Source organism: Thunnus maccoyii, chromosome 4 (assembly GCF_910596095.1).
Source record: "Thunnus maccoyii chromosome 4, fThuMac1.1, whole genome shotgun sequence".
NCBI lineage: Eukaryota > Metazoa > Chordata > Actinopteri > Scombriformes > Scombridae > Thunnus > Thunnus maccoyii.
In genome coordinates this window covers 24,514,003-24,538,706 of record NC_056536.1, presented here as the reverse complement: position 1 = coordinate 24,538,706, position 24,704 = coordinate 24,514,003, and the positions used below count along the sequence as shown (strand labels likewise).

General features: G+C 37.6%; 2 protein-coding genes across 7 annotated transcripts in view; one reads left to right on the top strand and one right to left on the bottom strand.

Annotated features, from left to right (window-relative positions):
• LOC121895720 (immunoglobulin-like and fibronectin type III domain-containing protein 1) overlaps positions 1-24,704 on the bottom strand; it is a 37,227-nt gene that overhangs the window by 3,017 nt on the left and 9,506 nt on the right. Inside the window, exons 2-19 of the mRNA XM_042409143.1 lie at positions 16,221-16,280; positions 14,122-14,244; positions 13,758-13,897; positions 13,472-13,571; positions 13,160-13,202; positions 12,834-13,020; positions 11,833-12,130; positions 11,362-11,467; positions 9,877-10,208; positions 9,330-9,773; positions 8,299-8,457; positions 8,030-8,188; positions 7,421-7,528; positions 7,172-7,288; positions 5,996-6,120; positions 4,463-4,604; positions 4,021-4,314; positions 3,044-3,340 (exon numbers count right to left, since the gene is read on the bottom strand). Coding sequence (XP_042265077.1) covers positions 3,044-3,340; positions 4,021-4,314; positions 4,463-4,604; positions 5,996-6,120; positions 7,172-7,288; positions 7,421-7,528; positions 8,030-8,188; positions 8,299-8,457; positions 9,330-9,773; positions 9,877-10,208; positions 11,362-11,467; positions 11,833-12,130; positions 12,834-13,020; positions 13,160-13,202; positions 13,472-13,571; positions 13,758-13,897; positions 14,122-14,244; positions 16,221-16,280 — 3,234 coding nt within the window. The remainder of the gene's footprint in view (positions 1-3,043; positions 3,341-4,020; positions 4,315-4,462; positions 4,605-5,995; positions 6,121-7,171; positions 7,289-7,420; positions 7,529-8,029; positions 8,189-8,298; positions 8,458-9,329; positions 9,774-9,876; positions 10,209-11,361; positions 11,468-11,832; positions 12,131-12,833; positions 13,021-13,159; positions 13,203-13,471; positions 13,572-13,757; positions 13,898-14,121; positions 14,245-16,220; positions 16,281-24,704) is intronic.
• Positions 434-24,704, top strand: part of LOC121895400 (protein kinase C and casein kinase substrate in neurons protein 1-like) — a 360,445-nt gene continuing 336,174 nt past the window's right edge. For 3 of the 6 annotated variants that reach the window (XM_042408503.1, XM_042408505.1, XM_042408502.1), the window contains exons 1-2: positions 435-986; positions 1,913-2,127. The gene's annotated coding sequence lies outside the window, so the exon portion shown is untranslated. Of the gene's footprint in view, positions 987-1,866; positions 2,128-24,704 lie in introns of all 6 variants that reach the window. The other 3 variants (XM_042408508.1, XM_042408507.1, XM_042408506.1) reach the window with 3 other exon arrangements.

The window sequence follows — 24,704 nt, the reverse complement described above, 5'->3', positions numbered from 1 at the left end:
CAGCAGCTATTTAATTAAGTTACTTGTTAAGCAAAAATGCCAAACATGTTCTGCTTCTCAGGTTTCTCTTATATCACTGTGAGTTGAATATTTTTTGATTTTGGGATGACAGAACAAGCTATTTGACTATTTACGGTGCTCAGTCCATTAGTCATAGGTAGATAAAGAGACAGATAGATTTATTGAATGAATGATACAACAGTATTAACTTATGTCTCATTCCTCACAAGCTCAGTCATACAGAGTGCAGTATAGTACAGTATAGACCAACAGTATTCAGGGAAGAGAATAATAAAAAAAACATTTCACACAGGAGAAGGCATTATGACATTGAATCAGCTGATTATCAAATAGGTCTTTTTCACAAAATTCATTTTTTTTACATGATGAAGTATAAAAAGCACAGGTGTTAGCTGTTGTTGGGTCCATTTAGCTGCTTTGGTTTCACGGCCCTCGCTGGGACACTTGAATAGGAGCCATAATTGATGTTTTAGTAACACCTGTGCCTTTCCTACAGGCCAAATTTCTGCAATGACAAATTTAGATTCAGTCGTGTCAAACCATGTGAAAGACATATGTTCACAAGTTTATAGTCTATTGATGTTTGATTCTGATATTTTGTTTGCATGCTGCAGACCCTTAATTGGCATCTGCCGCACCTGCCTTTTTAGCTAATTGAGTACAACCGCCCATCTGAGTGTGACCGCACAGTACTGGTCCATTTATGAGCCACCCAGAGCGAGGACTTGGGGAAGCAGTTAAAAATTGTCTTTACTGAGCAGAAGACGGGTAATTTTCGTTATGAGTCAGTATGACAGTCTTTAAGGAGTTCTTCTTACACACCCATGGGGCACTTCCGGGTCTGAAACAAGGAACGTTTTAGTTTTTACCGTTTTATTTCTCTTTAGACATCCATGCTCGAAACATGGGACATGTGGAGTCCCCTCGAAACGGGAGTCCACACACCAATGGATGTAGTCACGGTGGTATGTCCATTCATTTTTACAGTCAAGTGTTTGCTTAGCTAAGTTCGCCTAGTAGCAAACTTTCCTTAATTAGCTAATGTCCGCTAAGTTAGTACTGAACGGTTTTTAAATGAGAAGCACAGACTTACTAGTTCCACCCATTTCCTTACTGCGCAGTTGTCTTAGTTTGTCTTCATGTTGTTAGCTTTGGTTTTATGTTAGAGTCTGTGTTTAATTATTTTATTTGTAAGTGACCATGTAAGTTACAGTGTTAAACATAAATGTTACCATTTGATGTACTGCACCAGAGTTAGTTTATAGCTAATTTTCATCTGCAGTCACAATTAAAACATATAACAGCACAATAACAAACAGTAGTAGTCATAACTATTGAAAATAGCATGCAAATGTTTACCAGCAATGTTAGTGTCTGCAAATAAATGTTTACATGAAACTAGTATGCTATCTTAAATTTTAGATATTAGCATGTTGATATTTGGTTGCATGCTAGGATGTTAGTCCATTTACTACACTACTAACTACACCTGATAACAAAACTAAGCACATTGGGACAGCTTAGGCAACTCGGTTAACTTGCTAACATTAGCAGTTATGCCAGCCACATAATTACACTAAATACCACATAAGTTACTGTAGAAAGATATATATGTAGTTAATGCATCTAATGCTCCAGACTCCATCAGTTGGTGTGAATTATTTGCTCTTAGTTGATCCCCTTTTGTTTTCTAATCCAATAGTGTAATTGGAAAAAAAAAAAAACTTAAGACATTTTCAACACCAGACTTTCATTTCTATTTGAGGGGAGACCCAAACTTCTGTTAGAATATCTGCAGACCGGCTGGTATTGGATAACTGATGGGTTGTGTGGTTTCGCCAACAGTGATGGAGCTTTCTACTATCCAAGCTTAATTACTGTTTTCTAACAGCAACAGCTTGTGGAGAAAAGCTGGATCAGGACCTTGGAGAGGACTGTTTCCAGACTTGTCAGGGACTACTTTCAACTCTGGCCAACGCTTCTGTTGAGTCTTGTCGACTGGTGAGACTGATAGCCTTGATGGAGAACTTATACTTACAACACACCACAACACTCCACCAAAGAAGACTGCCCTATGTACTTCTTTTTCAAGCAGACCTTCAAACAGTAAGTGCAAGTAATTGTTTTTTGCCTTCTGCTTGTGTTGTGTTGGCCGCTGTGCCATGCTGGGCCTGTGCTTGTTGTGACCTTTTAAAATTGTATCTTCTCTCCTGACTTTTTATTGTGCCATCACTGTTGGCTTTTGTGCCATAAGTGCGATTTTCTGTCTGAAGGATTCATAGATTTAAACACATATTGAACACAGTGGATTTTGAGATCTGGAAAGGAAAATAAGATCATTGCTGCCTGTTGACTGTAATTTTATATCAGATTGCTTGAAGTTTTGACTTGCAAGATTTTATAACCAGTACCAAGGACAACAGCATTGCTTTACTTAGGTTACCTTAGGTTATAGTGACAGGTTCTATGGACATCAGAGTTTGGTGCAGGTAAATTTTAGATTTAGGCTATGTGTTTCTTAAAAAATCTACTCTAAAAGGGCTTTTTAATCATGTTTTATCATGGGATATTCTGGCTGTCCTTACAGCCACTGTTTGCCATTACTACAAGTTATTAATATAGATTAAACAGTAAATGGGTGCTCTGGTTTCTCACACAGGCCACAGACATGAACGCAATGTGAATTGAAAACTCAAACTTTATTACCCGTGGGTGTTAATTTGTCTGCTTACTGTGTGTGTGGTGGGCCTGTGATTTACTTACCATGTGATTTATTCGCCCCCTGGACTCCGGATATAATAATGGGCATAGATAATGGTTGGACAGCACAGAGTGCCAGCAGAAGATAACATCACAAATAGGCTTTGGAGTACAATTTGTTACAGTAAAAGCAGTGAGGTGTAGTAATAAAAAGTGAAAGCTCATTAGGTATAGTTTATCCTCTATTACATCCCTGTCTTTAGTGTTAGTGGGTGGGACAATTTGACATCACAGATATCACACTGGCTCCAGTATATCTCACCAAGCGTGCCAGCTTGCATGTCGTCAGTCTCCATCGCTTCACTTATACCCTCTGCAGTCACTGCTTGAATACGGTAACAGTATTTTCGGCCACGGTCCACGTCTGTATCACGATAGCTGGGCACACCTGGGATTTCCCCTATTTTCTTCCAGGTGTTTCGTCCAACCTGCTGCCGCTCCATTATGTAGTTAATCACTGGTGAGCCACCATTGTCCTTTGGAGGCCTCCACCTAAATTCAATACTTGTAGCTGAGCTCTCTGTTACCTCTGCAGGACCCAGGGGTGGGGTGGGTTTGTCTGAAACACAAATGTAGTTATTTGAAATTTCTTATGTGTGAGTGAGCTGATACTTATTACTGAGGAAGTCATATTTTTCGTTTAGAGGTGGTAAAATTTGACAGTTGTAATGTTGACAGCAATGGCTGATGCAGCAGAAGATAAAGTAGCCTATATTTTTTCAACGTATGTATTTTCAGACCACATCTTTAACAGGTCACGTCATCACAACCTGGGTTTATACTTAAAGTAGAACAAAAACAACATTTTCCAGTTAGTAATATGATAGTTTTGGAGTTGAGGGTTGCACATTTGGAAAATAAGAACCTGAATCGGTCCAGGCACAGATGGGCTTAGGGAAATGTGACACCCTTTTCACCTTACAGAGAAAAGAGTGGCCTCATTTGTACCGTCATGTGGATGAGCTATGAAGCTTTTAAGCACACTACTGTTTGCCGTTCTTAAGATCTTGCAAGAGCAAAGTACTTCTTACTAGACAACTTCCTGCACAAATCACATCCTTTGGCATCTATAAAGATAAGGATTTTCTTAAAAGAGTTGGACATTGAGTTAATAATTGCCTTTAAATTGGACATTTTCATTGTTGTGGTTTATGGGTTTTTGTTTTGCTGTGGAGAAAAAATTCTGTGGGTGAGAATTTCTGTTCTGTTTAATTCCTTTGTTGTCCTTCATTCACTCACCGAGCACAATCAGCTGTGAAATTGCCTCAATGAAGCCATGTTCATTCTTGAGCTTGATCTTGATCTCTCCTGTGTCCTTTCTCTGGCATCTGCTCAGCAACAAGCGGCTGTGACTTGCAGATTTCTCTATCTTTGTATTGTTGTCATCTTGGAGCTCTTCTCCCTCTCTGTACCACTTAATCTTTATGGGTTCGTGGCCAACAAAATGCAGTTTAAAGATGGCATTGTGCCCCACTTTTACTGTCACAGGCTTGCTGTAAGCACTGAGGTCTTCAGGGTCAAACCTTGGGGGATCTAAAATAAAGGGACCAGTTTGGGTCATTTCAATGCTTATATGCTGTTCAGCTGGGATTGGATTTAATGTTAACATTAATATATTTACACCTGTAGCTGTAAATATAATACCAAACAGCATTATTGTTATTATGAAGAATTCTCAAACCTTTGACGTTGATCATCGCCTCCGTTTTACGACCGTCTGCCTCAAAACGGTATTTGCCAGAGTGCTCTTCCTTGCACGTGATTATGACTAATTTATGGATAGTGCCATCTTTAGTGACTGTGAAATTGTCATCTGGGGATATCTGATAGGAAAGGAGGCAGACAGATGAAAATAAATCAATTGAGCAACAACAATTGCAAGTTAAGTCATTATTCAAATCAGCAAAACTGCATGGCCCCCTAAAGGGCTTAGTGTCCAGCTGTGTTGTGTCCCACATAGGCCTAGAGTATCTAAACATCTGTCACATGTCTGAGGTACAGATTCCCCATCAGTGGGGTGATAATACACTTTTGTTTTTTTTGGGGGGGGGGCATTTGACTTATACTGTAGCGGCCTGAATATAAGGCAACCCTGATTATAAGAAAACCCCCCTCAAAACTTGTTTTTGGAAAAAATACTTTTTGAAGATACATCACAGTGCAGTCACATCTGCACACACTCCTGTCATACTCTTGAAAGGGGTCAAAATGATTTTCTTCAGCAGTTAGCATTTTTCAGACTGTCTATCTTTGAACTCCCCATCATCTGTGACAGTGGTAATTGGCAGCTTGACAGATTTAGTCTGTGGTGCGTTCCTGCAGTAAAGACATCAGAAAAAGCTTTGGACTTGGGCTCAAATCGCAGGAGGATGTTTGTTAAAGGTGAAATGTGTGTCAAAATACCATTTCAAATTAAATATTGTTGTGCTGCAGAGATATCCTGGCCTACACGTCATATTCTACAGATCTTTGTTTGGTACAGATCTCCAGAGCACACTATAATCATTTTAATGTTTTACAATTAAAATGAGAATAATGATGTAAAAATAATAATTCCCTCTCATATCGCAAATCATATCACAATTGTAATGTCAGTCAAAATAATAGCTATTAGGTAGTATTTCAGAATCTTTCAGCTCTACTTTGGACTCGTTTGCACTCGTCATGTATTTATTTTCTCCGCAGCAGAAAAATCACGTAACATGAAACTCCTGCAGAAACTACTGCAGGTTAAACTGCGAAACACTAACGAAACACTTTTAAGGCTGACCGACTCCAACAGACTCACTATTAACAGACTTTAAAACACTTGCTAGCAATATTAAGGCTACAAACAATTCATAATGCAACACTCTGTAGGAATTGGTTTTACACTGGCGCTCTGTTCAAAGAGAATATCTGATGTTGTGAACACGTAAATACTAGTCCTCAAATAAATATAAGATGAAACGTAATTTCCAGGATAAAATATCATCTCATATTCAGACCAGTAAAGTATTTCTGATAGTGTGCAGTAAAGGGATGGACAGGAAATGTGAGGAGAGAGAGAGAGAGAGAGAGATGACATGCAGCAAAGGTCCCTGACTGACTGAATTGAGGATGTTGAAGTTACATGGTACGTGTCCTAGCCACCATGACTCTCATCTCGTGCATTATCTTGATGGACACCAACACAGGACTCAAGAAAATGAGGAATTTGACCTTTAGACCTAACCTTTTTGCCGTCTCTGAACCAGGCTCCCTCACAGTCTTCACTGCTGACCTTGCATGTGAACTCAGCAGCCTCACCGATGATAGCATTTACATCAGAAAGTCCACAGATGAACTGAACCCCTGGATCTAACATACACAACAGTGAGCAGTTAGGCAGTATAATTGATTATTTTGATATGCATCCAAAACTAAACCCGTTAGTCATGTTCACACTGAGGAGGAATAGCAGAAAATTTAATTTTGTTTTTACCAGTTATTGCATGATGACTTCATTTTTTCTATGATTGCTCATAATTCTTGTTTTTTTTTTTTCCCCATTTGACTTTTTCAGATAGTTTTCAGTCTCTGCTGGAAGGTTTTTCATCACTTTGCTCCTTCCATGTGATATATTTTCCCTTCCTGTGCTATGAATATTTATACCTTCAGTGTTTTCTTTTTTTATTCGATGTGGGTCAATATTTTTGTTAACAGATAACAAAAGAGAAGCACATGTTGATGACAAAACAATCTAGTTTTACAGTGTAGTTCTACTTCTGGAGAGGCTCTCTGCTGTGGCAAAACAGCATATCAACACTGAATACAGAGCAAGGGTTATTAACTACAAAATAATACAGTTAGCACTTCCAGAGTAATTGATTTGCAGTGGAGGCAATATTTTTTCTGACTTCTCACTAAATGGAATGATGATTTAATTGTTGTAACGCTAGAAACTTGATATTTTGAATTTTCATGATAACAATGTTGAAAATTAAGGTTAAATATGCAACACCAGACACAGCAAATTTGTATTAAGTACCATACAGTTATGGTACTGTATGTTATGGTGAAGTAATGATTATTACTCAGCTCTGTGAATTCATGTGTTTTGCCAATCTGGGTGTTGGAACTCAAGAGTCACTCCTTTTCACTATATATACACAAGCGTGTGAGCAATATTCTTGCTACACTGCAGAGCCTGGCTGTCATAAAGGAGAGCAGCTGCACAATACTAGAAAGCTGAGGTTGACAAAACACACTATGGTACAATAAATAAAGGATCAGAATTTCCTATTAACATATGCACAGAGCAGCTGGGGACATCTCTACTGTAAAGATTATTCAGTTAATTGATTGTTTGATTACTGTATCAACAGACAATTAATTCCTAAACAGTTCAGTTTAGATAAATCCAACTTACCAATCACCAAATCTTCTATCAGTGGACCTTGCCTTTTATGCTTTGTATGTGTGGCAGAGCCAGTTGCATCTTCAGTCTCGTTACACCCGTTGGGTTCTTTAGGACATGTGCTTTCACCTTTTTAAAATCAAAATATTCAAGTGTTTCAGAGAGCAAAAGATAATCCTGCCATTGCACGCAAAGTTCTTTCTCTGGTCATCAATCCAAACAAGACCATCATGCAATAATGTACCACTTATGGTCTCTTACCATTGACTTCATCCAATGTTTTTTGACCTTCCTTTGACTGATTCGAATGCATGACCTGATCAGTAGAGTCCTCGTTGTCATCACTGTCACTTGCTGCTTCATTTGGATCTGTTAGAGCCACAGAATTCAGGTAGTAAACACTCAACTTTACATAGTCGATATGAACAGTATTGCACTGCAGTTTTTTTTTTAAGACAAAGTAAGCAGCAAGATGTCTCGCACAACTTAAGACACAATCTCAAACAAATAAATCTTAAAACAAATAATTTCAATTACACAAATGTAAGCGATGTTCCAGGTACACACTCTGCAGCCTTGATAATTTGCTTTGTTTGGGTCTGTAACATAGCCTCAAATTTAGAATTGTTCATTTATACATTAATATCAACATACAACTTGAGCTCTACAATCAAGATAGTGATTTATGTTGGAAAAAAACAGACGATTCATCATCATTATACATTGCACAGAAATGGAATTTATACACAGCAGTAAAGACTGTTTCTTCTGTCAGCACTATACAGTATATCTGATACAGGGATGACTAATCTTGAAGGTCAACTGTAGTACATTTTCTCTTTGCAGTCAATGTTTCCTGTTATTTCTTACCAGATGTGTGTTGTTTCTGTTGGACCTTCCTTGTGTGCTTTGAGCGTCTGACAGACCCGGTAGAGTTTTCATTTCCACCTGAATCTGTCAATTCATTTTGACTTGTAGCAAACGTTTGAATCTGGTTTAACTCTGTGTCATCACATCTGCCGCTGGACTCTGCACAGATACAACAGAAAATCAAAATAGACTATGTAGCAAATACTTATGGATGTTAAATGAGTCAAAAACACACTTAGAAAGGTGGTGTCAATCATTAAGAAATGGACCATTCACATAAATATGGATATTAAGAGGTGCAAAGTTCTCTACATGTTGTGTCTTACCAATTTCTCCATGATCTGTCTCTTGACAATACTTTATGAATCTTGAATTATCGGCTGATCCAGTGAAGTCCTCATTATCTTCAGAGTGTCCTTCATCAGCATCTGTGGTATGTCAGTTATAATAAAATAGTTCACAAGTGATATTCAACACTGAAATTCGCTAGCAGATTAGTTTTCATTGATTATCTAATCGATTAATCGTTGCAACTGTAGTATCCACCTGTATGGTGGAGTGTGATGAAACACTAAAAACGGTGTGTTTACTGTAGTTGGAGACCCTCTGTACTATTATTGAGGTATCTTGACCAGGTTTATAGGGCCGCATGGGCTGTGCTGCAACTATTTTCATTATTGATTAATCTGTCTGATTAATTTCTTGAGTTATTGATGAATTATTTTGTCTATAGATGCCCATCGCAGTTTTCTAAAGCTCAAGGTGACATCTTCAAATCGCTTGTATGGTCAGACCAACGGTCGAAAAACACAAAGATATTCAGTTTACCATCACATAAGACTAATAAATGCAGCAAATGCTCACAGTTGAGAAGTCTGAACAAGGGAGAGATTGCAGTGCTTGAAAAATGACTTAAACAACTGCAATTTTTTCATCAAAATAGTTTTTGATTATTTTTCTGTCAGTCGACCAATAAATTAATCGACCAATCATTTCAGCTGTAGTCAGATTTCAGCCTTTAAAGTTATCACAACTAAGAATGACATAAAAAACGAATTGATGTTGTTGATGTAAACTGTAAATTGTGTAAATTAATGTGCTATTCTTTTTAAAAAAAGTTCTTAAATCAACAGAAATGTAATCCAAACAGGGTTAGATGTTGAATTGGGTGGTGAGCAGCTGATCTTTTGTAACACAGTGCAAAATTTGTATGTACATCTATTTCAATGCAACCTGAACACAACTTATCTTTCGTGAACTTTTTTATAGCAATGCATTGTTAGGCATGGGTCGACTTTACCTGTTACCTTGTCAAAATCCTCTTGACCAGATTTAGTGTGTTTCTTGTTCTTCGGATCATAAGTTACACCCCCTGAAACATCAGATTTCAATACTGTGCCATCTGCTCTTGAGTTTTTCATCTTAGCTTTCTCTTTGCTCCCTTTTGGTTCAGACCGGGCACTGGCTTTTGCAGCATCAGACTTGTCTTTTACTGCTCCACTGTTTTTACCCGCTGCAGTGACAGCAATTATTTCACTGTCTCTTCCACAAGTGGTTAATGGCTTTTCTTCTGTCAGTTGTTCTGCTCCATGTTTTGCTTTTATGGCTGCTAAAATCTTCTCCATCTCCTCTCGGTTTTTTATTTGTTGCTGCTTGGCCACTTTCTCAAGGTCCGTCCCTGCTCCATCACCCAAGGTCGTTTTACGAGTTCTCTTCTTATCAGCAGATGTGAGGTCACTGTCAACTAACAGGGTATCATACATGACACGTGACTCTCATTTATTTATAATCATAGCAATATTGATTATTAGTGCATTTAACTGTAACATTTACATGTAGCATTTTACCTTCCACAACCAGCCAGGCATTGCAGGACGTAATGCCAGCCACAGCTGAATAGATGCCTTTGTCTTGCAGCTTGCAGTCCTTGATCAGCAGCCTATGGATCATTTTGTGGTCTGACACAGTTATGCTGTATTTTTCTCCGTCCTCCAGGACTTTTCCCTTGCCCATCCATGTGATTCTGGGTAGTGGGTGTGTCAGGACACATTCAAAGAGCGCACCCTCTCTTTCTTGTGCTTGAACCTCCTGAATTTTGATAACAAAGTCCACATTGGAAACTGTATGGAGAAAAAAAAAAAAAATTAGGCAACACATAGAAGTAAAGGAACCTGGCCATCTATTCAGTTACTACAATGAAAAGGAAAGATTTATAGACCCTTCCAGTGTGTGTGTGTGTGTGTGTGTGTGTGTGTGTGTGTGTGTGTTTTCTTAAACCGACCACATGGTTTGTATACTCATGACATACTGAAACCATGGTCACCACTTACATAATGTAAGTAAGTGATGTCATCAGAGAGCGAGGGCCCTATTTTTGTGACGACATAAAGACCAGAGCTGGTTTGGTATTTTCTTGCAATACCCTTGTGTCTGTGTGGTATTTGGGTGCTCAGTACAGAGTGAACAGTGCACAGGGGGAAAAAGAGGCATAAAAATGTTTGAGGATCATTCAAAAGAGGAAGTGCAAAGAAATTTGTTGGTATTCCAGAAATGCCGCTAAATCCTACATCAGACTTTGACCTGAGAATAGACGCCTCAGAACCATGTCTGTCACTCTGCTGCCAATTTGTTGAGATTGCAAATGGGCTACAATAGCATAATAATGTTCAAAATGTAAATTAACTATTTTAAATAAACACTGTCTAACTTGTAGATGTGTTTTTAAATTGCCATAAAAAATGTATGTTTAATGTGGTTAACACAGGGATGTTGGTAAAGCAATCTACATGATTGATTCTCAGTTTCCGTGTGTCTTCACATCGTGCTGCTCTGCTTCATCAAGACAACAATATCATTTCTCAGAGAAGCTGTTTCTTCATTCTTGAGTTATTGTTGTCATGTGCTACTGTGATTAATTTGATGTGATCATACAGCCTTTTTTGCACTTTACGCTGCAACACATACAGGAACCAAAATAGTAGGTCTGTTCACCCAAGACCTACTACACACTACTGTCTGTTGTTATACTTGCACGAAAAAATTAGGACCCTAAGTGGGGAAAGGAATTACTGTACTTTTTAAGAAAATGTTTACCAAAAAAGAAAACTGTCCTTAACACAGTAATCCTGCCAATTCAAAATGTCAGCTTTTTTTTTTCTTTACAGTTGTCAAGTTTGTGTTAAACATACCCATGTGCACAAGGGGCGGGAATCTTTGGGAATCTCTCGATTCGATTCAGGTTCTTGGTATTTGATTCTTGTATTAAAACTGATTCTCAATTGAATGAATAGAAATTGGGACGCTATTTTTAGCCTCTTACTCCAGTTACTCACTGGAGTTGTTCCCTGTGTGCCAAACCATTCACTGGTGTCCTTAGTCCACTGAAAGGCAATGTGAAATATAACTGGCAGTTACGATAAATGGTCTTGATGAAGGTCACTGTCAGCAGAGAGAAGTGTGTGAGAGTATGCTGCTTTTTTAATTTTAAAAAGTAAGCTGCATTAATTTGAAAGCATCTTAGGCTCTTCTGCCTGCATAAGTATAATGAAACAAAAGTGTAATTTACTCACTGGGTGCCAAAATCCACAGCCAAAAGTACAGCTGAAGCTAATAAGAAAGTTACTGCTCACTATAAAGTAAACTATACTGTTTATCACATAGCAAGTTGTGAATGAGTGAACCTTTCCTTTTAAAGGAACTATCAGAATGAGTATCAGAGACTGGTCAATATGATGGACAATAGGAATGTTTTGATTATTTTTTTAAACTTTCAGTCCTATCCACTGTTCCTTTCTTGAACCTACGTTTAAACTCTGTGAGGAGGAGTTTGACATCTTCACCATCCATCTGATGCAACCCTGCGCCGAGGAGGTTTATCTGTTCAGCATCCACTTGATGCAGCCTAGTGTCAAGGAGGTTGACCTCTTTAGCATTCAGCTGATTCAGCCTTACGTCGAGGAAGTTGGCCTTTTCAACATCCAGCTGATTTAGCCCTGTGCCCTTTTGCATCTGGCCTTTGATAATAAAATCCTTTGTCCTCCCACCAGTCTTAAGGCAGTGTCTCTCTCTTGCATCCTCATCATAGGGAATCACACCATCCTGCTAGAAGTTACAGACAAAATAAAACATGCATAGACTGAAAAAAAAAAATTTCAATATAAAATGTTTTAAGACATGTCTAATCTTAATAGAATTTATGTTAATAATTGGAAATTGAGGTGAGAAAATTACATTTTGAATTCGTAATTAATAGCATTTTCAACACAGACATAGAAGTTTTTAAGTCTGCTTTAGATACATTGTACAATATAGAGAAAGAAATATTATGTAATGAGCCCAATAAAGAGCCCAGCAGCTAAATAGACCTTTATTTTTCTCAGTGTGCATCTTTAAGCTCAATTTCCAGCTCTAATGAAGCAGAGTCATCTTCTTTAACATAGCTGTTTCCTGATACTGATAAGAGATGCTGATGGAGATGGGAGTCAGCAAGATCTTGGGAGTGAGAGAGGTGGAATTAATGGGATGAAATGTGCAGTAAAAATGGATGATCATCGTTCATGATTAAATGTCTCAAATGCATTAGTTCAGCTAATTGAACTTGCATGCATTTGGACTGGAGTTATTCTCATCATGCAGTATATGCCTGATTGGTGGATATTCAGAATGGACATGACTTCTTATGCTTAATCAGTGCCAGATGTTTTCAGTGAAATGTCAAAGCTGTCACTGGCTAACTTGTTAAGATCTATAATGCTGATTTAGCCAGAGATACTGTATCTGTCGTGAGATCTGGCAGTTTCCATACCTTACACTTGTTTTGCGCTCTCTCCTTCTTCTTTTCCTCCAGTTGCTTGAGAATCCAATGCACGTCTGCAACACCAAAGTCGGTACAGATGCGCTCATAGTCTTTCCTGTCAGCATTCATCATGGCGTCCCAGAATCTCTCCTCAGTTTCCTCATCTGCTTTATTTGTTTGGTTTTCTCCTACTCTACTAAAGGTATAATGCAAATATTAAATCAAATTGTACTGACAGCTTGTGGTCAAAAAAGGACCAATGATAAAATACACTCATTTAGAAAAGTCTGGTTAGATATTTCAATATCTTACAATTTAAATATCTCTTTTCTTACCTTCTCCTTAGCAGTTTTCTGAAATCTGACGGATCTGTCAAAGCTGAAAACAAAAGATTGATATCTGGTTTATATATATCTTGTGCAGCTATATTGTAGTTGGTTTATATATACCTTATATATTGTAGTTTTCATTTAGATAAGCTTATGATGTAACTGCTCATTGTTAATTAAAAACAGATAAAGAACTTGAATGAGAGGGAGTGATGGAGATTACAATTCCAGTCACAGACTTTACAACTCTCTGACATGCATAATTAAAATAAATATTCATATTCTTGTTTAGAAAAGTATTGCATGAATAACTCTTACTCTCAGTCAAACTTAATGTTGCAGTGCAGACAGCTTTGCCATATTCGTTCACAGCATAGCATTTGTATGTATCTGCTTCCAATGCAGACACCTTGTGAATCTAGAAAGACAATTAACATGTGACACGACAAGTCACCAGATGCACAGATTGAATTCACACAATAAATAAAATAATAAGATAAATATTTTAATACATTACTGTGTTTGACCATGCTGTTAAAAACTCAGTATGAGCAGTAACTGCTCACAGGATTTTTACTGTATGTGAAATCTTTTAGTCACTCACCTCTAATATGTGCTCCCCAGTTGATTCATCATATTTATTCTGAAATTTCTCCTTGTCTAACATATTCCCTTTAGTCCTTCTCCATGATACTTCCGGCTTTGGATCCCCCTTTACCATGGCCTTAAAAACGGCTAATTTCCCTGAAGGATATTTGGAAATATTACATCTTTATTTTCACATCTATGAATTTTAGTCTGAGTTCATAATTGGACAGATAGTGCTATGAAATTCAACCAATCAACTTTCCTTTGTTCTTTAACAATTTTCTTTAACATTTTACTGTCATGCATTTTTTTTTTTAGTGACTATACAATTGCATTAATCTGTCAGTTTTAGGGCTCTGTTATAATATAAAGAAACTCACCTTCCTGGATGGTTACTGAGGCTGGTTTGCACTGAAAATCTGGGGTGCTTTTTCCCTCTGGCAGGTCTACTACATGCTGTGTGATCATCACTCCAGGAGTCTTAGATCTTCTCCGGATACCAGCTAAACAAAGCCAGCAAAAAAACCAAACAAAAAAACGACCCCAAAACATATCAGTTATTTATGAGCATAGTTAAGTGCCTTTTTAAAAGCTGCATTTTATAGCAAAAGTAAAAAAAACAAAATGAAACAAAATGATTTGAAAAATATATTCAGGCCAAGTGGAGAGTTCTGATTTTGGTAGAACTGAACACTTCCTTTTTTCTACCAGCAGATGTCAGGTATGTCAAACGTATTCCCAGTGATGCTTCTTGTGTATTGTTCATTAGTTATCTTAAAGGTTACTTCAGCCAATGACAGTGGCATGTTTGCTTCTAGTTTCACTTTTGAATGATCATCAGGGGGAATAGGTGTTAGCAGTTGTTCCTAGATTAGTTGTGCCTGCAAATTGCTCATTAACGTCGGCTTGGCCAATCATGTTATTGATTAAGACATTGGAGAGGAGATTGAACATAAACACCTCCCAGTGATGGCTATGTGGTAAAACATAATGCTTGAAAAAGAAAACATGCCTCTGTTAAAATGTGAGGGCTAATTTTCCTGTTGCACACTGTGATTATCTGTTGTTTATTGCTTGTTGTCAACTTAGTAACTTTACATCTTAAGGACCAGTGTGTAGGATTTAGTGGCATCTTGCGGTAAGGTTGCAGATTGCAATCAACAGTAGGAGAACCTACGGTGGCTGCGAAACTCGCAACAATAGCAAAGGCCCACTCTAGAGCCAGTGTTTGGTTTGTCTGTTCTGGGCTACTGTAGAAACATGGTGGTGCAACATGGCGGGCTCTGCGGAATCAGACCTACTCCCTATGTAGATATAAAGGCCTCATTCTGCCCATAACTGAAACACAACAATACGAAAAAACACAATGATTCTTATTTTCAGGTGATTATACACCAATTCAAACATAATTATGAATATTATATTCCATTTCTCCCAATAGATCCCCCCAAATCTTACACACTGGTCCTTTAACTGTGAAATTCAATGCTCGTATCAGTTACTTTAAAATTAAATTAAGGTTATGGGGCAGAAGTTGCTCTTTTGCATACAAAACATGCTGTACAGCAGAAGTGATGAGCAAAAATATAATTTAAAACATAATTTAATGTTACACTCTTAATATTATTTTGTTATTGTGGTTAAGGTTAGACTAAAGCTGGAATTATGCTTCTCTGAAGATGAACATAAGCGTCTCTGTAAACCTATAAAGAGAAGGGTTTTATGGGTAACTGTAGGTGGCAGAGGGGCGAATGTTTACACATTCCAAATCTCAATAATGTGTTGTGCGGACCCGCATGTCAAGCAAGTTGATTACTGGATTCACTTTGTTGGTAGGCGGGTCAGGAATAGAGATGAAAACAAACTTAAACGTCCTACATACAAGTTATAAAAGAAACATCTCCGGGCGACTTCTGTTCAATCTCTCACTACAGAGAGGATACTGATACTGATAGTACACCGTGTACTCGTGTGTAGACGTACATATATTCAGCACATCGCACACAAAGTTAAAAGAACAGACTACACACTAATTCACTGAAGCGTTTCAAACAGCGTGGCATTAAATCCACTCTGTAATCCTCTGCCTACCTGGTTTACTGCTAAACATTTCCTTATCAGGCTTTGGATGTGCAAAGATGGAGGATCACACAGGAGTAAATGAGAACAACATTAATCCAGGGATTAATGATTATTACGGGACAGAAATAGGAGAATCGTCACCCTGTCAAACATGTAACTTAGGCCGACTGATTTGACAAGGTAATAAATTAATAGTTCAGGTTAACAGCATAAAGACAGGACAAGTAACAAGCAGACACAGCAGTCAATAATACCTAATGTATTATTCAGTATATTCCATTATTAATAATAATGGATTCAGCTCTGCATTATGTTCTTACAGTACAGTAATGCACAGAGACAGCAAAAAACATTTTATGTTTGTCTACAAGACAGTAAAAAAGTTATTTTATTTCACCTGACTTGTTGCCAGACACCTCATTAAAATGTTGAATGTATTGATGAACGAGGGAGAAACCTGGGTGAAAAGAAATAACACTAGATCAGTTACTGTAGAAGGAAATGACTGAATGTTATGTCTGTATATAACAATACCAGAGGAGACTTTTTGTTATTGGTTGCTTTTGTGAAATTACAGGTTATATCCTACAGACACTTCCTTATATTTGCAGAAATGCTGATGATTATCCAAGCTAAGTATTTATTTGCCTTTACTTTAACGTATGTGGTAAGTAGAAAGATTGATACGTAGATAGACAGCGAGAGAGAGAGAGAGAGAGAAAGAGAGAAGTTAGTGAGTGAAAGTCTGAAATAAACAGTAGGGGGGGGAAGGCTTGAAGTGAAGACCCAGTCAGGCATAATATGAAAAAGGAAAGCTCATAGAGGCCTGAATAAACTGAAGCACTCAGAGGGTCACAGTAAAGGGCAGTAGGCAGGCAACCTTAATCCAGGGATGTTTTCTTCTCATCCTCAGTTTATCACTGAAGCCTGAGAGAGACGACCTTTAGTCAACTGGCTGTTGAAGTGCCTGTCAGTTGGGGAAACTCCAACTCGCATAGTTCTGATAAAAGTAAATGGAGTGCTGTACATGTGGCTGGAGTGAATATTTTTAGGTGTTTCATTGCCTTTTACAGATGTCATGGGAACTGTAAGACTGCTGGAACACAGATTTTAAGTTGGCTAGGTTTTCAAAGAAGGAAATATTTCTTCAGTTTTTAAATGAAGTAGTTCCGAAGCCTGAGCATTACTCACTTCCCTGATATAACAAATCACTTCATGTTTCAAAGTGTTATAAAGCCACTGTCTTGCTGCACCAGTATGTCAATGTACACAACATGGAGTGCTTTTCTACCATCTGAATTGTTTATTGACTCCAGCGATATGCTTTGGCAGGATTAGTGGCAGCTCATTTTCTACCACTTTTGGTGATGAATATACTTGCACACAGATTAATGTAAATGAGCCAGTAATTCAATTGGTTTCCTCATGTCAAAGACTGATGTACAGTTTCATTACAGATAATCACTGCTAAATAGTGTGTGTCTCCATTACAAAACATGTTGTCAATGTTGTGCCAATTTTGTTCAAAATATTCACTTGCTTCACTTGCTTTGAATCTTAATAACATGGCTTGTAGCAAAGATTTACTGTTACAGCAGTTTGTATAATCCTTCTTCCCAAAACTCGCACCCATTAGAGGCATTGGGAGAAATTATACAATACACAAAAAGAAAGAAAGAAGAAAAAAAGCTTGCTTATCTAAAATTATTCAGTATTTTTAATATTCAGAACAGCTTGTCAATGGCATAAATGTTTTGCAAAATAATAATAATGCGTTATTGTCAAAACTTCTTGCTGACATTGTTTGCTTCAGTCTGCAGCAGCACAACTTTATGTTGCAATAAATGGACACTGAGCTGCTTTACTGTTGCTTAAATCCGTAAAATGGAACAGAAATAAGCAGAAATAAAGAGGAAGAAGGAAGAGGAAGAAGGAATAGCAGAACTGTACTTAGTCTAGAGGGACCTGTGTTCTTCGCCCTTTTCCACATTTTGGCAAGAGTTAACTGACAAATGAGTGACCTGAAAAGAGAAAATGAACATCAACATTAGTACAAATGATGAGGCAAGACATCAGTGTTTCTTTGCATTATTATCTTTTATGCATTTATATTCTCCCTGCTGTGTAGTTTTTTTTTGCAAAGACAAATGTAACATAATAAAGAAAAGGCTAGTATTACAACACAATATAGGCTATTAACATTTTACAAAGAAGTAATATGGTGATATATGGAAGTTTGTTTTACTTCATTTAAAACTAGAAAGAACAATTAAAAAGAAACAGACAGTTCTGTTTCTAGTTTGGTTCAGTTTTTCGGTTCCACAAAACCTCACGCAGCCACTAATCAATTTTTTTTTTTTTTTTTTACAGCCTTCAGGCTGCTGAACCTTGCAGTGACGATACCCTGTTTACATTTTACATGTACTTGCACCAGTAGACAGAGTCTTATCTTAAGTAGAGGAAAGAGAGACAGACATAGACAGAGAATGTGTATATTTAGTCTTGTGTGTTGCCTTCAGTTTTTTACATGTGACTACCACAAACACCATGTAGACAACCAGTTACATAGGATTTAAAGTATTTATTGGCATCATGTTTACTAATGTTGTAACGGAACATATTTGATCTGTGATTTGTACTGATTACCCCCCACGGTTCGGCACGCATGTGAACCTCGGATTAACTGCAAAATTTAATGTCTCATTGGAGACAAAGTAAACAAGCTGCCGTAAGTACAAGTCATGGACAGACAGCGTGTCGCTTACAGGGATTTTGAAGAGCAATAACCAAACCAGTATCTAGTGGGTCCTAAGTGACAACTGCAAGTATGTTTACATGCTGTTTAATGTGCTGCAGCTGAGCAACTAATTAGCTATGTTGCCGCTAACTGACGTTAGCTGTGCATTTTTCCCCGGTGAATGTTTGTTTGGTGGCTCGTTCAACAAGCTAAGCTACAGGACAAGACACACGTCTTGTTCATGTTAGTAAGTCATCAAGTTTTGATAACGGGGACACATGCTATTGTTTCATTCACTACCATGTTTAAAGGAGGAAGGTATCATGCCTCACATTGCACTTTAATTTAACAATTGAGTATTGAATATTTTATATATTTTAAGATTTTATTTAAAAATTGTTCATCTTGAATGATGTTTTCATTTAAGACCATGGGCAAAAGTTCTTTGCTTTAAGTGTTTTACAGAATAAAAGGAAAGCAAAGTTATATTTGTCTCGCCCCTTTTTTTGCTGATTCGAAAAATGATTCGATCCATGACTCAAACCCATGACACGAGCTGAACCGTGAATTTTGTGATCCGTTGCTACCCTAATGTTGACAGTCACTAAAATGTCAAGACTAATGCATGAACCCATGTCAATGTCAGAGCGGATTGCTTTGAAGCTTCCATGTGGCACAAGGTTAAAAGGTCAATCGACATTCATTGTTTCACAATCTGACTTGAAGCTTGTCTGTTCCACTGGACATTACATCTACTGGGTATTAGTATGTAGTGTATGCACGCGTAAGGATACAAAAGTTTTGATTCAACCATTTACTGCAACGCAAAAGCTTACGAGTTTTGTTGAAATATTTTTTATGCTCTGAAGTTAGCATCAGATGCTTTTACCAGTATATTCAGTGAAAGGATGGTAGAGTTTACTTATGTAACACAAAATATTAAGTAAAGATGTTTTTTTAAGGAAAGATTGTGCATTATCATATTCAGGACCAATCTGAGGACTCACAAACATTAAGACTGGGATCATTGAGAGGCCAAGTCTTGCAAAGCTCCCAAGCTATAGTTAGCTGTACCCCTGTAATGACTTCATATGGTTACAGGAAGTCTGACTACAGACTGTTGTTGCTCTCAGATCTCCATTCTCAGAAGTCAGATGCTCTAGTTTGATGCTCTCATTACACCAATATAGAGCTGCCACTCTCAATTATTTTCATTATTAATTAATGCTGCTGATTATTTTATTAATTGTTTCATTTATAAAGTTTCAGGTGCCCATCAGAGTTTCCTAGAGCCCAAGGTGATGTCGTCAGATGCCTTATTTTGTCTGACCAACAGTCCAAAACCCAAAGATAATCAGTTTACAATAAATGATGGAGAAAAACGGCAAATCCTTACAGTTAAGAACTTGAACCATTAATCGTTTGAAATGACAATAGCTGCTGATGAAATTTGGGTCGTTTCAGTTCTACATCAATGTATTCAAAGTAGACTGGTGATAAAGAAAACGGTAAATTGAGAAATAGAGAGAGTGCAAGGGAGTGGGATACAGAGAAAGCAATTTTATCTTTATTATAGCTGAATGTTTCATTACTCTGTTCATATTCAAAGTTACAATGATATTTTTTTCATATATCACCATGCGTACAGTACAGAACAAAGAGTGAAAATTAATTCTTTTATTTGGTCTTCCTTTTAAGAAGAAACATCTGATTCTTCTCTAGAGCAACCCTTAGTTGTTCTACTTCTATCATTTCATAAACTGTAATCCACCTGGATATCGTAAAAGAAGAGAAAGCTGACCCATGGTCAGGATGTACCCTTGATCACATATAGACACAAACAAACAGATGAAGAGTGGTTTACCTGTCTACAGCTCTGTCCTCAATCCCACTGAGACTCTGAGACTGGTTTACAGATGTGGTATAAACTTGCTGCCTCCTGGGTTTTACTGGATATTAAATCCTTTGGGAAACACGTTTTGATTTTTCTGCCTGCAAGCTTGTGCCTGGACAGTGACTGTCAAGGAGAGGCTTCTTCTGTTTAGGCAGATGGATGCTCAAAGCGGGTGGGTTATTATTAAGGGGGAATGGGGGTGCGGGTGGCGGTGGGGGCATTGGATGAGGTAAGGAGGGATGAATAGCCTGAGGGAGAGAGAAGGGCTACCAATGACAACTTAGTGGTGAAGTTTGTGTCTCACTGCAGTAATTACTGATGACAGTCTACTCATCTTCCACAGAACAGTTGCTGACAAGAAAATGATTGGTGAGTTCATCTTGTTTGTGTGGTATCTGACTCTTACAGATACTACATAACACATAGCATGCACGTATAACTGTCAGTTCCAGTTAAGTAGAGTGTTAATAGCAAAAAATGCAGGCAAATAGATTTCTTTCAACTGTTATTATTTTAAAATATTCAGATTAGAGTTTGAGCTGTCACCCCAGGCTGTGATTTCAAACGTGTAACATTAAGAGCTGCTTATTATTTGGAATAATAAACTATTGTAATTTGATAGTGACCTTGGGTGGCGGCTGTCAGGTAACTTGGTACAGACAAGCACTGTGAAGCTTATAAAGTAATCTGGTTGGAACTTCAAGGTGGTATGATGTTGAAACAAATTTGCAGTTGGATTCTGAATTGAACCTCAGCCTTGCGAGTGAAGATCACATGTTGTAAACAAGGCATTTATCCCCTTGTATGTAGTCCTCTTCTTATATTACGACATATTACATAATCAAGGTTATGGCATTTATGTGGTATAAGCTCTTCTCGTCATGGCTTTGAGGCAGTTGTGACATTGGAAAGGGAAGATCAAATGAAGAACAAGGCATTAATGATCTCAAGGTCAAGTACCAGAGTGTCTATTACATTCATCACACAACAATTCAAATGGTGTATGTGTTCTGCCTGTAGAGTGTGTGATGAGCACCACTTGTAATGTGTAACTATAAAACAGTATTGACAAAAAGCAGTCACTGCAGCAGGTGATAAACAGCAATGGCTGACTTTAACACATTTTGTTTTTGCAGTTGCTGATCTAATTTCCTTATGTGAGGTAACTATATTTAATTCCTGTTATGTTCTCTCCATGGAAACATGTTTGTGTTTTTGCCACATTAGCAGCATGGCTCTAGAAATGGCAAAGCTGTTTGGTCTGTCAGTCTGTTGGTCCATTGGTTCATCTCTTTGATCTAGTGGGACTACTGCTGAATGGACTGAAATTAAGTAAGATACACACGCATCCATCCACAACAAAAAGCTAAATGTTATATGCTTTTAGCATTACACTCAGCATAAACATGTTATCATCCTGATATTGGCTTTCAGCTCAAAGCACAGCTGATCCAAACATCTGAAAGTGACAGTACAGCTTAGATTGATGGAGAGAAGTCTGACAATTCAGTCTGATCTCCTAAAATGGCCATTGCACGGAGGATAAACCCATTTGATTTGACTAACAACACGGGATTTCGTCTGGTGCCATCCCATTCCATCCACCAATTTGATTTCTGATGTTATCGCCTCACAGGCCACTTGCATGTCTGTAAGTGTTGTTTAAAATATCAGAATCCCGACCCCCACACTTTAGCATTATTCAAACAAAAATGAACATAATGAAAAAATAAATATTAGTTAAACCAAATTTTAAATGTGATAAGTTAAACATACTTCACCACTAACAGAAGCACATCCTGTCCCACAACAGCATTCTGATTTTGAATTGAACAAAGCATACGTGACAGTCACACCAAATTGGTTTCAGTGAAATGGCACACCATGGACACTGCTTGTGGATTGAAGAATAGATTGAAATACTCGCTTCTGACTCAGTGGTTGTGTCTGTCTCCACAAGACAGCCATAGAATCTACTAGCACAAGGTCCGAATGGTGCCAGTGTCCTGTCATGCTTGTCCTTCCACGTGCGGTACCTCTAATGCATCTGAATAGGGCCTGAGCCCACATAAACCAGCTGGATTAGGAATTAAACCCCTTCAGCCTACCCTCCTTATATTGATTAAATGTCATGCTGCATAGCTTTCATTCCAGTCATGGGGAACCACAGAGTACAGCCGCTGAGGTGCTAACTAGACAGCCTGGCCTGCCTCTCTGTTGTGTAGATTGCTCTTCTGAGGGAAACCTCAACAGCACATCAGCTGAGGCCTTGTCACTCAGTCTTCAACAAGGAGTGAAGATATTCTTAATTGGCTTTCACTAAGGTGCACTGGCAATGAATCCAGGCCACTAATAGTCAGAAATAACTTATCAGGCTTTTTGAGCACTGGTACCTGTAGTATATTTGACAGAGAAAGGTTATGATTTAGAGAAATACATTGTAAAGAATGGCTTGTTGGCGAAATTTCTGCAGTTTACCAGTTTAACAAGAGTAGTACAACACTAGAGGTACAGAGGAGAAATATATATCAGTTGTGCCCTTAAAACAAATTCAATGCATACAGCTTAAAGTTTTCTATCGAGTACGGATGTCTTGATATGAATCTTGATATTCCACAAAAACTTAAACACTTATGAACTCAGTCTCTTAAAAAGAAGCCTTAAGTAGGGCATCCCCGCCTCTCTGCCACCACAAGCTCTGTCCATGATTTCTACTTGATTCTTTTGATTTTGCTTTTTTGAATATATTCAAGTAATGTTTGAAGTGTTTTGTTTTGTGTATTGACATTCAAATTTACTGTGCATATACTAGTCACATAAACAAAATCATCTTTCACATAAAACACAACTATTCTCCAAAATTACCCCATTAAGATAGCTAGAGCATACAGTTCCTCCAAAAACCAAGATTAATGCCTACAGGAAGGATAGAAAATAAAATAAAAGTAAGAGAAAAGAAAATTTACTGATTCTGAACCCCATCCTGACATGCATACTTCACAGTATGTATGTAACTAATGAGAGATAAGTACAAATTCATGCCTTCCAGTGTTTTGAGGAATAGTAACAGAGGCTTGGTCGTCTAGCTTCAATGGATGAGTAATGTGTAGTACATCACTAGAGTTACAGACGAGAAATCCATACCAGTTGTGCCCTTAAAACAAATTCCATGCAAACAGCTCAAAGTTTTCTATCAAGTATGGATGTCTTGATACGAATCTTCTTGTTCCAAAAAAACTTATGAACTCAGTCTCTTTCGGCATTTGTAGGGATCGACCAATACAACTTTTTAAAACTAAAACTGGATATAATGAAGGGCATTCATCTTAATTAAAGAAACCATTTCTTTGTTCTTGAGTACATTCTCAAAATTGACTGAGATAACAGATTGCAGGGAAAAAGTTGTGAAAAGAGGCATCACCAAATCTAAGAAAACACTGGGTTTCTTCCAAGGCCAAAGGAATGAATGCTGACTTACTCCATTTGATTTTATGCTCTGTAAATATACTAAATATACTAAAAACTAAATATACGTAGGAGGGAAAGTGGACAGCCTTGTTAATACTGTATAGAGACAGTTGGATTAAAGTATAAAGTTTAAAAAAAACAAGATTGTATAACCTATCGAAAGCCTTTTTAGCATCTGAACATATTATTGTTGCTGGTCAAAGGTTCTCATATTACCTGTAGAGTCTATGGATTTGATAAAGACAGTTTGGTCATTATGGATATGGAGTGATTATAAAAAGCAAGGCACCAGAACTGTGGCCATTAGCTATATGCCACTATTCAATAGACTTATGTGCCTGTAGCTGGAATATTTGGCAGGTTATTAATTTTAGATCTAAAGACATTAATTAAATATTGATATTGGGTGAAAAAGGACTTCCTTAATAGATTTGTGCACCATGTCTTATAGTATGTAACCAAATTGCCGCCGGAAAGCAATATACTTTTCTGTATATCAGAATTCTGTCCAGGCAGAAAATGTTCCCCTTTTTATATTTAATAGAGCGTTATGAAGCTCTGATACTTCTAACAAGAATTTAGGTAAAACAGCTTAGATAGAAAACCTACTACATTTACATCAGGGTTATCCAGGGTTATGAGTAAAGTTTTTGCTAGAATGACTTTGAGGGCATTAAAAAAAAAACAAAAAAAAAAAACAACTTTTATTGTCTCCATTTTGGTCTGACCTCTTTGTCTCCATCGTGGTCTGACTGTCTGGGATTTTGATTAGAGGGCTTTGA